Here is a 19,347-nt window from a genome sequence, read left to right on the forward strand (position 1 = left end):
GCTCTGAAACTTCTAGTCTATTGTGTTAATGAAAACTTAAATCCAATCACACTGCAGGCATAAAACAGAACGTGGGAACAAAGAGATGCTCAAGGTTTAAATGTTGCATTTTCAGACAAATAACTTCACCATTGATTTTCATTTTGTGCTGCTCTAAAAGATTTACTTGTTTGACCAACTAAAACAAACACAGTACAACCATAAGCCGCTTGTTCAGTGTGTAGAAACTGATTACTGGCCCTGGTTTGATCCACTGCAAAGCTTTCATGGCTTTATGAGCTTCAGATCATGACCTGTAACTCATTAACTTTAAACACTGTGATTTTATGATTTGCATTCTCATAAACTTGGAAACACGGGGCCGTCCCAGAGCAGGGCTTAACACTGACCTTCATTCTTTATAGTTGATCTCTCAGTCTCTTTCTGAGTTTTCTCTCTGTGTATAATTAACTTGGGGATTTGGAAGACAAACTAAGAGAAGAGGCATCATTAAAAGAAAAAAGGCAATTTCATCAAACGATAATATGTGCACTAAATGAGTCCAAAAAAGTCCCTTTTTTAGTTTTAAAAGCACACCAGAGGCCTACTCTTCGGCAGCCATGGTAACTAGAATTTTTGATAACAAGGTTATACGTTGTCACAAAGCATCCAACATAAATCATGAAAGCTGTTTAAAGTGTCAATCACAGAATGTACTTTTCTAATCAAGAACTGAATTTGATCCTCATCCAATTTTGACTTTATATGCATCACTGACCTGATGCTGAACTAGCTGATGCCTACCACTCATGCATATGTCCACAGGAAGTTACGATTCACTCAAAGAATCATTCAGCTTTGTGCATCCATGAAAATATCTAGGAAAAACCTCCCATCTTTGCTTATTTTGCCAATTATAAGCAATTCATATAACAGGTCTTCCAGTAACTAAGAGGAGATAGAAGTTTAACAGGTAACAGCCCTAGGTAAATAAACACAGAGCCACTATTCATACATGTTAGATCAAGTAATCTGCAGGTAACTTGGAGATACATAGAAGAAACTAGGGATGCACGATATTGGTCTGGTATCGGCAGATATCAAAATTTATGCGATATTTACATCCGATATTTTGCCTGTCTATTTCTGCATATATCAACTGTAGATTTTGTTCCACATTCATCTGGGAAAGCTCCCATAGAAAGTGTTTGGGAAGGACAGGACTTTTCAAATCATTCTTGAAAGGTAGTTGGAGGAATGTTCTGTCATATTCATCACGGGCCAATCGGGGCAACAAGAGTGGTGTGCGCACGTGCCAGTCTTGAGCTCACAGGCTACTGATGCCTCAAGATTGTTAATGGCGGAGCATCTCTGTGAATAAAATTGATGCCAAGGCCGGTCAGGGGACATGCAAAAACATCTTCTCTGCTTAGACAAACTTTTGATGTGGCTCTATGCTCTTGTTTTAAAAAGAAATGTGGTCCAGTTACAATTAAAGTGCTGCTTTCCTACATCTACATCTGAGCTAACAACTTGCGCAGCAGCAGCCAGTGGATACACAGGCAAACTGCAAAACTATCTCAAACCAATGCTACAGCAGACCAGGAGAAGAGCGTAAACATCTTTTGAGCGGTACAAGCTAATCACTCCACTAGCAGCCATTGTATACAACCACTAACATAACAACCAACCCTTTCCCCCGTAACTGTCACAAACTCATGCCGAAGCAGGTCGGCAGAAGAATGAAAACATCTTTTCCATCATGAAAAGCTTTTAGTGTTTTTATTCTTTATTTAATACAGTAATGTGGTCCAGTTCTTCTAAAACTGACGCCGTGCTAAAGCTACATCCGAGGTAATCACCACAGCGGAGGTAGCCATTACAAACAGCTTTGGGTACAACTAAACCCCACCCACAGATCAACTCTGTACAGCTCTGAAAGTATCGCCACTCAGGCAGTTACATACAGACCCATTTGTCAGGCTGACCCCGGCAGTCAGCCATAAAGTTGATTACCATACACTGATGCGACTGACATATCAGTATAAATAGTATGATATATGCCAGTACGATGTATCAGGCAGGCATGGATTGGAGCCACTTTTCTCCCTCATTAGGTCATAATCTTTAATTTAAAGAAAACAGGAAGTAGTAGGAAGTAGTGGTTGTTAAGAAAACAACCACTGCATGCTGAGAGTTCAACTACCGTTCTGTAGCATGTAGATGTACAAACTCCATAAGATGAATGGAGATGTTACAAAAGATCAGCAGTGGATTTTACTGAACAAGATAGTAATCATCAGGTAGGATAACAGTTGACATTGATATCGACTTATATTCAGTGATGGTACTATGACAAAAACATGTTCCAAGCCTGCTGACATTCTAATGTGTCTCAGATATTGTGTTTTCTTTAATTGTTTGGTCTTGTAAGTCAGCTAACACCTGTCCATCACATCTCTGTTAGGTTCATAAATATCTTAGCCATTGGAAAGTGAAAGCCTTTTCTGGCACTACACTGTGCTGAGTGGTCACTTGCGATTTGTTTCTGCATCTATACAAGGAAAAACTGCCCTTTAGTTAAAAAAATGAAAAAAGATGTACAGAAAAGATGAGGTCTGCCACTTTCCCCTCAGGGAGGTCAGTCTGGTTCACAGCTATACATACTGATAGCATTATATCATAAACACTGTAGATAAAGACATGCTGGTGGTTAACCATTTAAGAAGATAGCATTTACCTCAGGCAGATAGCATAACAAAGAGACAGTTTATCAACCAAAGTCTTATTGCTATGCAAGCCAATTTAAAGCTATGCTAATCAATAAATGATTTTGGTTTCTTTGGAAAAGAATTCATTTCAATGTTTTTTTCCATTTTTTTTCAACATGTCAGAGTTTTATGACTTTTTCCACCCTTTAAAGCTTGATTTTGAGGCATACTCAGGTTCATGATTATATCGCTTTACTATGTATTCTGACAGCCAAACAAGAATCTGCTAGACAAGAAAAAACAAGATTAATGAACTGGAATGTAAATGGGATCATATCCATAAGGATTAATGCCACCTTTATGTGTGAACCACAGGGATTTGCTGTTACAGTACACAAGAGTACATTTTCTTTTATTTGCTATAGAAAAAAAAAAAAAAATTAACACTGATTAAAAACAAAGTTTTGCTGTTCTGCAGTGGCAGCTGCAGGTTTTAGCAAGTATGGAATGGGGGAAAGCACACAACTGGTCACAAAAACGCTGCTAAGATGACAGAACTGATAAGTTTAATGAAGAACAATGCCCCATCTTACAGGCAAACCTTAAACTTTTTACTTTACGGCTTTTGTATTCTCCTTACAGAAAGGAGAATTGAGAGTTTCCTAAAAATAACTTTTCAGACCTAGAGCCTCCTGGTCTTTGCTACAATTGGATGTGCAATAAAAACTGTGAATTAAGTCTCCAGTTACTCTGAGTTGTCCAGCTAACATTTGTGTAATTTATAGTTTGTTTCTATCTACATCACCATGCTTTTCAGGTGAAAAATGTCTGGATCGATAGAACAGTTCGCACTTACTGGAATTTCCTGTCTCTAGAGCTTCCTGCTCCACATCCATCTGGTGGTAATGGCGTATGCAGAGACGACTATCTATCTGGTAGAGCAGGGCAGGACACAGGTAGGTGAACTGGTGTGGGGAGATGAGCGAGTCTGGGCTGAGGCCATAGTAGGTTAGAAGCTGAGTCAGGTTCAAACACTGGAAAGGAAAGGAGATGAGGGTATAAGGAAAGGCCACGGTACAACTAATGAAATACAATAATCCAGAAAAACAATGCATCATTTAATGGTCAAATAAATGCCCTACTTCAACTGAAAATTCATAACAACTACCTTTTTCAATTGAGGATAAGACAGGATATATACAGAAAATCTGTCATTAAATCTCATACTTTTTAAGACCTTTTTTAAGACCCTCTTCATAAATTTCAAGACTTCGTTGCATCTTCCATTTCTAACCCATTACATTGACAACACAGTTATGTTTGTACCTATAGAAAGACAAAACAGCATCAAAAAATGTCAGTAGAATTTGTTTTTCTAGTATGAAAATTAGGCTTTTTGGGGAGTTTTCAGACTAGACTATGGGAAATATCCCTGATACTATAAGTGAGCTGACAATGGAAAGTTTTTGTTTTGATCCCTTTTTTTTGGGTCACAACTTATTTTTCTACTTAAGATGTACAACAATCTAGAATTACCTATTTACATGCTTTGCACTGAAGATAAAGCTACAGAGAAGACCAGCATACATTTAGGTTTTAACAACAAAAATACAGAGCATAATGTCCATTTTAGGATATTTACAAAACTCATTTCTGATTTTAAAGCATTTTAAAGCTTGCAACCTCTTTAGATAAAAGAAAAAAAAAGAAAAAAATATGACCTTATAGTCTCGCATTTATACTTTTTAAAAGCCTTAATTTTGACTAGATTACAAACTTTTAAAACTCTTAAAGAGGCCGCAGAAACCAGGACTGAGGTATTATAATATTTCTATATTCTCTTTGTAAGACTTATAGTTTACATTCTTTCGTGCTCCAAAAAGTTTTATAAGCAGAAGGAAAAAGAGACAGCATTGCTGTTCATTAACTTGTCACAGCGGTATGTCAGAAAAACACTCTGCCTTTATGGGAGGACACACACAAGCAAGACTCAAAATTCTGAAGGAGTGCTGAAACCCATCACATGCAAAAGCTGGAGGAATAACAAGAAGGGTTTAACACTTCTATCCCGTTATTCTGTGTCTTCAAAAACATTCTCTAGACCTCAACAATTTCCAAGTAATAATTGGCAACACAATGGTTTTTCTTTTTCCCTTTTTCAGAATACAATACTGGATAACTCACTGGGATTGACACATAGATTATTTTCAACTTAATGTGCCATTTTGATGTAGTTGTTGATGTCTTTGTTCAGAGATAAACTTGCTGTGAAGTACAACTACATGAAAGCTTGATGGCTGCCACGTGACCCCATGTTGGTTTTTTCATATCAGCAGTTCAAGTTCACGAAAATGAATGTGGCATAGATGCAAGCTGCTTATAGTTTTAGAGACAAACTGAAAAAAAGGCAGAACAATTTGAGAAAATAATCTAATTGCGATGTTTTCCCCTGACATTGCAAAAGCAATTTGATAAGCGATTATCTTGTAAATTCTTCATCCTAAGTTTCATTTAACAAACACAAACAATAAATTATTCTACAATGTAACCAACATAATATTAGATAGATTAAACATAAACTGCTCTTCCCTGTAGCCCAGGCATATATGGCAGGATGAAAACAGATAATGCCTGAGTCAATATGAATGATATATTCTTATTTAGTCACGGTAGTAAATTGACTGATTTGTTAAATTTACAGCCTCGCAATCATCATGACAACCAGGGCTGAACAATTTTGATAAAACATCTATTTGCAATTATTTTTACTCACATTGAAAAAGCAATATGAATTGTTGCATTGCAGGGAATGATCATTTTAAAGTGTTATTTTGAAACATATTCCAGGCCAAAGAAATACTGCACCTTCTACCATTTGAAAACTGCAGTCAGTAGAGGTGGGAATCTTTAGGTACCTTAGGATACGATTAAAATTCGCGAGGCTACAATTCGATTCTTAATCGATTATTGATGCTTTTTTTCTGCACTTTTGTTTTTTTTTTTAACATTTCTGTTTTTCTCACTGTGTCAAACATAATGAAACAGTACAATTGTATCTAGAAAAATAGAGATAAATTAAATGTCCACTATCCTCTAATGGAAGATGTGTGTGAACTGGAAATTTACAATTGCACTGAACCAAAGATAGCAGCATCCTTTCCTTGTTAACATATCTGAAATTACGGACATAAAAATGTCCATTTTCACAGATGTACAACTGGTAATCTAAAACTTGTTGCTACGCGCTGCATGTCAGAATTCCACCTTTTTGTTCCTGCGACTCCACAGTATTAAATATTTAAATAACTAACAATTATTGATTATTGGACATTTATAAATCAACTCAGAATCTTCCACCTCCACATCGCAATGCATCTAAAAATCAATTTTTTCTACCACCTCTAGCAGTCGGCCATATTTGTGAAATTTCAATTAATTGCCCTTCCATACTGGAAAACCAAGTCCATAATTTCAAGGCGAAGACAGACATGCTCACTAAACTAACTGGCCACAGATAAATACTGTTTTAAAGGTGGATGTTTAAACCTATAAAATGGAAAAAAAAAGACTTATTTTCAAATTAATCAGTGTCACGTAAAGTGTGTTTGTATATGTGTTTGCATTAGTTTTGCATTGTCACCTGTTAACATGGTCACAAATCAAACTGATATATCCAGGTTGTTAGGTCAGAGAGGAAAATGTTGTAGAAACCAAGTGAAGATGGTGTGTTCTGATCTTCTGACCACTAGTCATACGTCTGAGCGAATCTGATCTTACTTGGATTAATGCTGTTACTGCAAAATGGATCTGATTTCAGAATTAACATTATACCAACCTCCCTGAGTGTTGTAGTTTACATTCCACACTTTAGATAGTAGTATTCAGCCTAAGCTCCCCTTTACCTTCTTGTGGTATCCTCCAGTAACATGGCTAACATACAGGACAGCATATTTACAAGAACGCTTACAGCACAGCCGGACTCATAAAACAGCAAGTACATTTCTGTACTTACTCTTCAATAGGAACTTCTTCAATGTCAAGACTAATATCCTATCAAGGCTAATACCAGTGAGTTATAAAAAGTCCTACCTCCTCATGCTGATGAGACTCTCCACCTGTATGTGAAGGAGGTCCAGGCAGAGTGGGATGTGCATGCCCTCCTGGTGCTTCTCTCTTATGTTTGTGAGAACGGCTGTGAACGTGGTCATGACTGTGTCCATGTTGATGGCCATGATCATGATCATGGTCATGATTGTGTCCATGATGATCATGATCATGGTCATGATCATGTCCATGTTGGTGGTCATGGTCATCAGATAAAGTGTCTTTGTTTCCCCCAAGCTGTCCTCTGGCTCTGACTGGCTTTCTGGGCTTTCTGCTTTCCGTGGTGGCAGATGACGGGCGTGGATCTAGAGGAGCCTGGGATGTTTGCTGCACCTGGTTGCTTGGTATAGAGTCTGTACTTGATGGTACCCCGTCATGTTTATGATCACCATGGTCATGATCACCGTGGGTGTGATCACCATGGTCGTGATCCCTGTGGTCATGATAACCATGATCATGACCATTATGAGGTTGAGAGGAAAGGTCTTTACCATTAGTGCCTTCTTTATCATTAGTGTGATCACTGTGGTCGTGATCCTCATGGTCATGATCCCCGTGGTCATGATCACTATGATCATGATCATTATGATCATGATTGCTGTGGTCATGATCACTGTGATCATGATTATCAAGAGGCTGAGAAGACAGAGTTTTTTGAGTGGGTTGTACCTGTACCTTTTCATGGCTGTGTTCAGGGTGATCATGATCACTGTGATCGTGATCCCGATGGTCATGATCAATGTTTGGTTTCGAGGACAGATCCTTGCTGTTCAACTGTTCCTGCTCATGTTTGTGCTCTCCGTCATGATCATGATCCCTGTGATCATGAGTCCCGTGGTCGTGATCCCTGTGAGGTTGAGTTGATCGTTCCTTACTGTTAGAGTTTACCTTCTCATGTTTGTGCTCTTTGTCATGGGCAATGTCATGGTCATGTTGATGAACATGTGTGTCCTGCACATGTCCATTTGAATGTTTATGGTCCCTATCCTCAACTTTGGCGTTATCATGACCATGGTCTGCATCATGCTCATGGTTGTGATCACCGTCATGGTTGTGATCACGATCATGTTTATGGTCGGGTCTTGTCATCTCACCAGAAACAGGACTGATAGCAGTAGTATGATAGCTGCACTCTGTGGGAACCTGTTCAGAGTGTGGATGGAGGGAATGACCATTCTTGTGCCCACGACCCTTGCCACGACCTTTAGGTGAATGTGTGTGAAGCCCCTCCCTCACATCCAACAGATCTAGGTGAGTTACGTGGTCATGGCCAAGCTCATCATGATCCAGACCCACCACCTTTACTTCTCCCAGACCCAAACTTAACAGCAGACTCTGAAATCCCTGGAAATCCAGTCGATCTTTATCGCCATAGCGCCTGAACAGCTGCTGAATGTAAAACTGTTGTTCCTCCTCGGGATTTTGTCCTTGATGAGTGCTGGCCTCCTGAGTCGGAGTAGCTCCTCTCACATAAGAAGCGTCAGAAATCTGCAGGTCGTTGTGGACGTGGTTGTGGTCAGCATGTTGATGTCCTCCATGCTGGTGGCTGTGCCCTTCTCCATGGCAGCGGCTGGACGGATGGAAGAGGAAGGTGAGCACACACAGGAAGCAGAACTTGGTGTGCACGTGGACTCGCATTGTCCCCTTTCTTCTTGGTCCCCTGCCAAAACAGAAAAAGAGCAAAATCAGAATTTGTTTCACTTCTTTCTCATATTTTCTCTAAGTCCAACTCTGAGCATATTACTTCATAAGCTTTCATCTAAATTAAAAAAAACACAGTGGCAGAAGACAGCAGTGTCACCTTCACATGACTGGTTGGCAATGTGAGTCTTGCATTAGGTGCAGGTGCAAAGCATGTTACACTTTGAAGAAAGGCTGGCGCACCTGTGAGTATTTGGGCTAATTGCTATTTTGGCAGGAGCAAAGATAATACGAGCTTTAGTAAGACAGTCAAACTCGTTTAGGGAAAGAACTGATGACTGACAGAAGCAAGCTGGCATGGGTAGGATCTAGGTAAAACAACAAGTTGAGATGAGATGGGAATTGCTGAGCTGTGCACACTGATGATGCACAATGTGCCAATTAAGGATGCATCAGTTGTAAAAATCAGGGCCAATGCCAGTGCCAATGTTTAAAATAATTTAGCCAATGACTGATGCCCTTGTTTTTCAAAAAGACTTCTTTTGATGTAAGAATTTAATGATGCCACGATTTTATCTCACTTTTGACCAGGAACACAGATCAGAGTTTGCCTGATGAAAAATCTCTTTCTGAATCAGGTGTTAAGTGTGCCAATGTCAGCATTTGTGATACAGCACAACAGACAAGCATCTGCTACTGACATCAGTTCACGCCCACATTATTTAAAGATGTCTGTCAAAAGGGCCTATAATTAATTAAATTAGACTGATGTTTTTAAACATTTGACAGCACTGAAAATGGCACAATGCTGATCTTACTGACACATTTGACTTCTCAGAACATACCATTTTTGCTTATGTCACATAAAAATTTAGACCTTGTAATTATCTTGATCATTTCAAGTTGCTGTTCCTTTATACAAATTTCCATAATTCCTAAAGTTTTTGCAAAATAACAGCACAATAACTAGGGGATGCATGATATTATCAGCATGATATCGGCATTAGCAAATATTGACTTAAATATGGAATTACTGTTATCAGTCGATGTGAAGATTTCCGTCGATATTTATAACCATTATTTTGGCTGTAAAAACACCTGCCTATATGGTGTTTCTTACAGGATTTTAGGAGACTAAGGTAGGAGGAACCCAAACTCAAGGTTGGCCCAGGGGCATGGTCCTCCGGAAGAAAAGCTGTGACAGTTGAAGTTAAATGCACCGATCTTGTGCGTTTTTAAAGCAAAATGAAGAGGCTTAATCTATGGGCATTTTGTCCTCTTTCAACAATTTTCTCTTGTACCGTTTCAACTTTGATATTTTTTTCTGGTTTTAACTAAAACTAATCTCCACCAGAGAACTGTGTCACAGCCTTTATTTCCTGTATTCTTGTACAGTTTTATCCCTTAATTTATTTATGAGTTGATATTTTGTATTTGTTAGCCTTAGCAAAATAAAATCTATCTAAATGATGAGCGAACTAAATTTCTATAAGTTCACATTCTAGGGAGAAATAATTGGTCATTATTAACACTGTTCCTACTCCCTTGTCTGTGTAACTCAAGAATTAATCAGATCACAGAATCAGAGATGTTTACAGCAGCTGCACTCTCTCTACTTCATGGAGGAACAATAAATCATCGAAAAATAACTAACATTTAGAGTCAGTTTCACTTATTTAGAATTAAATATATATCTAATCTGACTGCCTCTTTCCCTTTCTCTGCCTTATTAGTGGGTGGAAAAGAGATTTTAACATGTTTTGCATTTGCTATAAATATTTGAATCATTTCTTATTAAGTGATATGTCTACTTAAAGCTGAGTCGTCTCAATCACATGCTTGCACATCAGGGTTTTATCACATAAGACAAGAATATTGCTTGAATATTTAACAAATTAGACATCAAGGTAGCCCGAGAGCTTGGGAAAGACACATGACAGGCGCATGAGAATCCATAAGGATACACGGATCCTACATGGAAGAGAGGAAGAGAGGAAAAAATTTTTCATCTGAAACATTTCAAGGCTTCATCTCCTAAAGCTTGAGTGTTTGTGCAGGGCTTTTAAAGTCAGTGCTACACTCTGTGCGTGCAGCACAGCTCATGTGCATGTATGGGTTCACTGCTGAGCAGACGGACGTCGACTCTATAAAAGTATATGGATAAAATAGACCATGCTGATAAAAATTACACTATGGGGGTGTGCCAAAGTCTATGTAATTAATGGGAAACTCTGCTATACTAACTGTAAATATTGGCAGCACAAACAAATCAGTTAGTAGAGTTTCTGCTTGGACCAACAAACTAGGGCTGCAACGATTAGTCGCAATAATCATTTGTGTCAACTATAAAAATTAGTCGACACGGAAATTCAAGCGTCGACACATCGTATTATTGTTTTTGATATTCATAAAATCAAATACTGGCAGGTAAAAACTCATCTGTACTTGCAGTTCACTACTCAAAGACAAGAGCCAGCCTCACACCAGAACATGTTGACATGCTCAAGCTTTATTTGTACTTTTGGGCTTTGGATGGGCTATTTGCTTTATTTATTTTTATGGATATACCAGTCACTCTAAAGAAAGCTATCCTTTGGTTAGTTTGTGAACTGCTACTATTTAAATTGCAACTATTTATGTGAAATGGGGATCCAAAATAGTATGCAAAACAGCCATGATCGATCGACTAATCGGAAAATTTATTGATGATTAGTTGACATAAAAAAAAATAAAAAAAAATCATTCATTGCGCCCTACAACAAACCTACGCCACCTGAAGTCTTTATTTTTATTAATCATCATTCCTTATACTTACTAGTTTGTTTTAAGGACTGAAATGTGTGAATTTGTTCATCCCCAAACTTTAAACTGTGTTTTAAGGACTCAAGTTTTAGGTCTAAACTACATTTAAATATCAATATTGGTATCAGCTTAAATCAATTTGTTAATATCAGCATATCTGACATTGGCAGAAACCCAATATTGTACATCCTTAACAACAACCTAAACTAAGTTCAACATCAAAATAAGAAACAATTATGTTAAAATATAAACCAAGTGTCCAATCAAACTCAAACTTGTCATTTTAAAGCAGTAGCTTTTACTCCAACTCATATGTAGCACCATTTTAGATAAAAAATACTGTGAACAGAAATGTCAGATGCAACAGTCCTGAAGTCACTGACCTCAACATCAAAACAACAGCCGTATAATCAGAGCTTTCTAGCAATGACAGACCCACGCACTGGCATCTTAAAACTGAAACAGCAGAGTCAACAACAGGTTACATATAATTTAACCTACACACAAATTGGAATATTAGCCCTGCAAATTATGCATAAATATAACATTTGTAGAGAACTTCACAGAACAAGAACTTCATGGAGCACAATAACTCTCTTTAGAGAACTGTCAAACAAACTGCTCGCATTCCCCCCACTTTGAAAAGCCTGAAGCGGCAATATCACTCCTGTCAAATGATCCTCATAAGATCTCTTGTGAAGCCTGTGGGTGGTAGATGCATGAGGGGAGGGGTGGAGCTGGGGTTGTATAGGAGTAGAGAGAGGTCAGATGAGGAATGGTGGATAATGGCGAGATGGCACACAGAAGAGACTTGAACACGTACTCAAAGAGAGTCTTCTGGCAGCCAGCTTGTTAGCAAAGTTTGGACTTGATTTACAGCATCAGCATCTTGAGGGAATAGATTTCTGTTGCTCAGACAACACATACTGGGTTAAATGTTAAAAATATAGCAGGCGATAGATCCTCCGCACACTTGTCAAAGCTAGCAAAAACAGATTGCTCACTGTAGGCTTGGAGTAACAACAACAAAAGATCACAAAATAACCACATTGATTTTTGTACATACCCACCAGAAGCAAGGAATTGCTTAACAAAAACTCAGAGGAGAGGATACACAACAAAAGTCAAAGATCACTGAGATAACATTACTCAGGAGCCCCATTTCAAATCTTAACACGTTGGTGATTAGACTGACAATGGGCTGTTGTTTCTCAGTGTTCTGGCCAAGTGTGGAAGAAAAACAATCCAGACAACTGAAATTGATCCATCTAAGTAAAATACTTGCATGTATAAGTATAAAATAAATGCATCCATCTGAAACTTGCTATGTAAAACACAACTTAAAACAATTAACTTGCCTAAAACAAAGCCTTAGTTTAATCTTCAAAGCATTAATCATGCAGCAGATAGAATCAACTTCTTATCAGCTGAAGACTTTAAAAATGTTTGGACTTCCTAGTCCTCCAACTACAAAGGCAAAAACATTCAATCAAAATTTTAAGAATATAAGCAGATAAAGAAATAACAGTTGACTGTAATTAGTGTTTAAAATGTAGACAAAAAATTTAGCTGTAAATGAATGCACAAATGAAAGTTACAGCCAAACAAATCGAACATGTGCACTTTTATGACTCCTCCAAGCAATCGACCATGTGGTGCGATTTAACAACATTAAAATGCCTTCAGCAAGTAAAATATTTCAAAAACACTCTTTAAGAAAGTCAATATCTTATCTTTGATTAAATCAAATGTATTATTAACTCATGAAGCTGAAGGAATAGCTACTTACCACTGTTAGCTCTTGATTGAATGGTGTGCAAAATGTAATTTGTCAGAGGAGCAACTGGCCCAGTGGAAGGCTGCAGATATTTAATGTGGTTACAAGCCTACTTCACGGCTCGGCCTTCACAAGACGGTGTTTATAAACATGAGAAAGAAGTGACCTATGAACCTCACAGCAGATAGGTTGAGGCAAAACCAGGACCTACTTCTATGAGCACACCCTCTGAGCTGTAACAGAGCCTGCTGTGTTTTCCTGATTACAGTCTTTGTTGCTCATGGCCTTTGAGAGGAAGTCATTTTCATAAAAATGTTCACATGTTTGTTACACAAAACAAAAAATAGTGAGTAATCATTATGAATTCATCCACTAACCCCAGTTTTTATTGATCCATCTGGGCAAGTTTAACCTAATTTAAGCATTTTTGAGAATCCCAAACTCAGCCTTGAACTGGCAACCTCTATTCTAAAGGTTATAGGTCTTATGTTGTAAAGATCCCCCTTTTTATAAGACAGTTCTCAACATTTACGGTAAGAAAGATATATATCATTTTGTGCATTCATTTTCTCTGTAACCCTATGAGCTGTAACTTTTCATCTTAAAAAAACTTGTAAAACATCAATCTTATGGTGCACAGTCAAGCTCTAAACATCCTTTTCTTCAGTGCAACCGTGGCTTCAAGAATACGTGTGCTACTTGAATTTATAAAAAGATATGGGACTTGAAAGACAATTGAAAAAACATATAGGAAATTAAACCCAAAGATTTGTATGTACTAAGCACAGTAAACATTAATGACTCAGCACCTTTTTCACAAAGTTTTTCTTCCATTACTTTGAGCATAAAGAATGAAAAAATACTCATTCTGTGACAAAAAGTCTTCAAAATATTCCCCAACAAAAGTCCCTTGGCTTTTGGGAATTTGGGCCACTATTTAAAGTGCAGTGACTCTGAGGGCCACATCACGGCCTCTCTGTGTCTTTTTCTCTTTATTATGAGTCATCCAGGCTCTCTGTGCAGTTTCTAAGTCTTTGTACATGCGCTGTTCAGCTAACCATGTCATGACAATGAAACAACCTGCTATTGGTTGTCACAGCCAAGTGGCAATGCGACTTAAACAGACCAAATGGCAGCAGGCTAACCAGCTAACTAAGAATAGCCCTGCCATGGTTTATCAAAGTAAACTCTTATCTTGCCTGTGTTTCTTCAGCTAAAGTCCATTCAGTCTCGCTAATTGTGACCGGAAACCAGTCTCTTTTAAGAGATCCAGATCATTTAGTTCAGCCCAGAGCTGGTTGTTGGGCTCCTAAACGGCTATTGATTTGTTAACAGTTTGGCTTTTTAGATGTTGATTAAATAATGATAAAGGATTGAGGACTCAAATGGGAGCAAGCTACTGTTGCTCATATTACAGAGGCATGTCACAGAACTGGCTCTAAAGGGGCTCAGCTAACCTCTTAGCTCAGTACAAGAGTCCCTTAGACTCTTCTCCCTTCATCTGACTAGATGAGGCTAGATGCCAGGTCTGCAGGACTGATTCAATTTTGATATTTATTGCCTAAATGCAAGGTTAATCGCCTCAACATCCCTCCAATATTCTTAAAGTACTTAACACAGCTCTAGATTTAGATGGTTTCTCTTTATAATATAGGCAGAAATCAGAGTACAGACTGCTTTTGATTACTGTAAAACACTTTTAAACAACTGACTTAATGACCAAGGTTTATCTGTGTTGTCATTCATGTTCTTCTACTTTTCATATTTAGATTTTTCAGCTGATTTTATCTTTTTCTAATGCAGTTCTGTATAGTTTGTAGAGGCAAATGTAAACATAAACTTTCAGACCGATGGCTGTAGATCACTTTGTTTTGAGCCTAAACATTGAAAAACCTAAAGAATTATTACACAGAAATAGTAATGCTTCTCAGTCTGTTTTATACATGTAGGTCATATCAAAGTCTGTTTAATGAACAGTAAAATTTAATAAATGAAAAAGATCAGTGCACTCTTTGAGGATGCACTCAAACTAGGTAATCATACCGTGCCCAAGCATGTTGAAATTTCTGTCATGTTGTCTGTGTTTCTCCACCTTGATAACAGGGCTTTTTGTAAACTGCATGTTTCATAATACGATGTGATGACAATGTGATGAAATATCATGCTCAAGGCTGATTAAGCTTGCAGCACTGTGAGGACAGACCAGAGGGGAACTGGGCACATGGGGCAATCTTGCCTTAGCATGGTATGGACAAATGGGGCTAGTGTTACTACACCCTAAAAGTGATGGCAAAACAAAAGAAGTCCTTAAAGGAATGTTCTGAGCAGTTGTAGATGTAGGCTAATAATCATCACATCACTAGTAAATAATCCTGTGCAACTACTTATTTACTCACCGTAATACCTATCCTCTTGCTTGGCCCCCAGTCCTGATGCTCTGGTTTAGGGGGGAGATTTCCAACTTTTCTTGAAGAAGCACTCTGGAAAATATCAAAGAAAACACAAGTTTATTTCAAACATCTTTTCACTCGATTTTCCTTTAAATCTGGCAGAATATTCAACTTAAATGACAAAAGGTTCACTGAAGCAGGGCTCAAGGTAACCTTGTTTGAACCACAGAGAGAAAAGCATACACTGAAACTTCACTGAGGGGTCATGAACCAATATATAAATAAAAGTGAGATCTACATTCTACTCTTGTAAACTAGATTTTTTGATGAACAGCTGGGACTTGAGGGCAGAGGAAGAAGCTCTCAATTGCCCTGCTGAAGGATCTGTTTTCAAAAGGTGTGAATGAGGTCAGTGTGAATAACCCAACAAAGACTCAAATGTGGTAAGAGTGAGCTCACACAGTGACTGATGCCCCACTCACTAGCCTTGACTGAGAATGACCCCCAGATGAAACACCTCAACAACTTAAAAAGTGAAGCAAATGCATGAGAGCAAAAGAATTTTCAGTTTCTTCAGGTATTCATTTAAGGTTGACAAAATGACAATAATAAAAAGATTTCAGACTGGTTCAAAGAACGAATTTGGTATAAATAGCTTATGTCTTTATTGGCACACACTGTGCATAGGCTGTGTGGTATGGTATTATTGCCATGTTATCAAATTAAGTAGCAGTAGTAGTAGCAGGACACAGGATCAAATGAGGTTTTGTCTCTTTTTCCTCTCAATCTGTGCACAATGGTGCACTTTCTTACTCTTTAATGCTCTTCAACTTCATATTGATGTCTGTAAGCTCCATTGTGTCTCACCTGGACTTTTTGTTTTAAAAAGCTCGTGAATCCTCAACTCTGTGGTTCTAGCCAAGTTTTTAACATCCTTTTTTCAGTACAATCTTGGCTTTAAGAATATGTGTCCTGCAGCAATGTCACTCGAATTTTTAAAAAACTAATCAACAATGAATGCCCAAACGTTTGATGTATTAAACACAGCAAACAATAATGACAGAGGATTTTTTGCATAAACTTGTTCTCCAATTTCACTGGGACAAAAAAAGTTTAAAAGTAATCATTCTTTGACAAAAAGTCTTCAATATAATCAAATATTTTTAAAAAAAGTCCTTGCGTTTTTTTGGAAATTTGAGTCATTATTTAAAGCAGTCCCTGTCTGCAGTGACTCTGAGGGCCACATAATAGCCTCTCTGTGTTCATTTCTCTGTATTGTAAGTCATTCAGGTTCTGTTCTCCAGTTTCTGTTTGCACATGTGCTGTTTGGCAAAGCATGACATGATGATAGAACAGCCTGCCATTGGTTGTCACTGCCCTGTCACAATGCATTCTGGGATATAAACAGACAATATGGAGGTGGATAAAGCTGTTAGCTGCAGAAACAGTCGAAAAAAAAAGATTAAAAATAGATAAAATGACGTTCAATATCAGAGTTACTGGTTTGGATAAAATCTATTATCCCCAGTCTTACTTAGTAGGCCAAATGAAAGTTTAAGGCATCCTTTCAAAGATGGCAACCCTCTGGTAGAGCTTCAAACCTCTGCCTCAGAAACCAATAGGTGACAGGGTCACTGAGCGTATGCTCATGTCCATACGGTCTGTTAAAAACCGTTGAAGTACAAGACACTTTTGACAAAACTGGTAGAACAGGAACTGATACAATCAGCACTGAGATAGTGATAAATAGAAGGTATTTTCAGGGCTTGTTCATGGTGGGACACATGTTCTTGAGCCCTGCTGTTCTGTAGAAAGGCTAAAAAGAATGACTGGCAGGACAAAATTATAATGTGGCTGACTCCTCAGATAAAGGTACTAAGTCAATGGCTTGCTGGACTTCCATCTAAAATCGTACACTGGGGTTCAAATTAATAAGGCTGTTTGATTCATTTAGGGGTATAAACAAGCTATCAACAGTGCAGATTAAAAGTAACTGTTGCTGAGATCACAAATGCTCTGTGTGTTGATATAAAGTGCTAGAAATGATTACTTTAGTTAAAAGAAAATTGCATCAGCAAAAAAAAGTCTTTATAAAAATCCTTATAGCAAAGAGTATTAATGCAGCAGGAGGCAGACAGGAGTCACAATGCTATTTTTTTTACCCTGTCCAGCATAACATTCCCCACAATTTCTCTCTCCTTTGCTACTGTGAAGTTGTTTGTGGTCATTTCCTGAGTCAGCTTGCAAATTTAACCATCTGACATGCTTTTCCTACTAAAAAATGAAGCTAAAAATGTTATTCTGTCAGAGAAGTACAGTGTAGAAGTACACAAACATTTCAGTACTATTCTTCTTCTACCTTTTTCTATATGCTGCTTTATGGCTCAGAAGTATCTTCTCTTGTTCAGTCCAGCTTGTTGCTAAAAAAAAAAGGACCCCTGTTATTTCTCTCAGGGTGGGAAAGGACACTGGCCCTTAAGCTGCTTCATATGATTCTCACACGACCACACACATCTTTCTCATTTCATCAAACAACTGTCTGCAGGGAAGACGAACAAAGCATTAAAATCCCCAGCTGACTCAAAATACCAGGGCTTTTGTCACTGATTTGATTTTTCAGTTTGTCCACTCTTACAACTTTTAAATTCTTAAGGCCAACAGAGGTTATATCTGTTAAGAGGATATCACAGTTTCTCTGAAGGGCTTTCTGCAATACTGTATTATGACCAATTATCATGTCAAAAATCTTCACAGATTGAATTACAGTGAATGGTATCTTCTCTCCAGCAGTGAAAAGGGTAGTTTCATATTATAAGAAGATATCTCTTCTCTTTAAAAAGTCAAGAAATGTTAAATAGCCATCTTGTCAACCAGATTTTTAATACAGTAGCTTCCCAGTAACTTTTACGTCTGTATTCGGCAACTTGTGCAAGGGCTCCATTCACTCCTGGCTTTCAGCTAGCACTGACCTAAGCTGACCCTGTACAGGCAGTTTATTGATTTGGTGCTGAGAGGGGCAATTCTGTTGTGACTGCTGGATGGCAGGAAGCTACATGAGCCCTAAAACCACATGTAACTCTCCAATCTACAAGATATAGATTTGGCTGTACTTTCCCTGCCTAAATTGGATGGGGTTTTTTTAGGTTGAAAGCCCAATTAATTTTCCAAAAATAGCTGTATAGCTTGCCATATTGTTCTCTAAAAGACTGAAAGTGAAGCCTTTATCCAGAGAAATAAGTAGAAACTCGAGGTTTAAAACCTTGAAAACAAATATTTCCTGCAGTAAGTTACAGTGCTGATATTAATGAAAATTCAACGAATCCTTGAAAACTTTGCACATCCTTGCAATGTTTTCCAATCAATGCAACCTTTCTGCAGATTTGAGTTAATACGTTACCCCAGTGGTTCACAAAGTGGGCCATGTCATGATGGGGGGGGTCAAGGCAAGGCAACACCTGATGGTGACTTAAGCACTGTAGAAGATAGTTGCAGTTCAAGTCCAAAACATTGTCTGCATTTTGGATTGGATTGGAAAAGGAGTACCAGGTCGGGTCAAAAAAGCCATGGCCACATTCCACCCTTTTGCAGCATTCCACCTGTGTGAAATATTTTTTTTGTTGCTGTTCCCTCAATCAAGACAAAAAAAGAGATCAAAGCTGGTCAGGCCCAGAAACTGAAAACATTTTCATCTGCCAAAGGCAGGCTTGGCAGAAAAGGTTTGGGAACGACTGCCTCAGCCTCACTTTAAAAGGCTTCTCATTGTTACTGACACTGATCAAAGTTCTGTGCTCTGAATCTTACGCTATACCCACTCAACATGTTAAATTAGAGATAATGTCATCTTGCGCCTTCAAGACTTAAAAGGCTATTTTGGCAAATTCAAAGTGAAGGATCTCTGTCCATTTCATCAGAGTCCACTCCTCCTCTGTGCTTGAGGCGGAGG

General features: G+C 38.1%; 1 protein-coding gene across 2 annotated transcripts in view; it reads right to left on the minus strand.

Annotated features, from left to right (window-relative positions):
• Positions 1–19,347, minus strand: part of slc39a10 (solute carrier family 39 member 10) — a 52,347-nt gene that overhangs the window by 20,247 nt on the left and 12,753 nt on the right. Inside the window, exons 1-4 of one of the 2 annotated variants that reach the window (XM_041807465.1) lie at positions 17,764–17,792; positions 15,411–15,494; positions 6,780–8,454; positions 3,547–3,724 (exon numbers count right to left, since the gene is read on the minus strand). In XM_041807465.1, the coding sequence (XP_041663399.1) occupies positions 3,547–3,724; positions 6,780–8,432 (1,831 nt within the window). In that variant the 5' untranslated portion in view covers positions 8,433–8,454; positions 15,411–15,494; positions 17,764–17,792. Of the gene's footprint in view, positions 1–3,546; positions 3,725–6,779; positions 8,455–15,410; positions 15,495–17,763; positions 17,793–19,347 lie in introns of those variants that run through there. The other variant, XM_041807464.1, reaches the window with a different exon arrangement.

Source organism: Cheilinus undulatus, linkage group 15, assembly GCF_018320785.1.
Source record: "Cheilinus undulatus linkage group 15, ASM1832078v1, whole genome shotgun sequence".
Taxonomy (NCBI): Eukaryota; Metazoa; Chordata; class Actinopteri; order Labriformes; family Labridae; genus Cheilinus; species Cheilinus undulatus.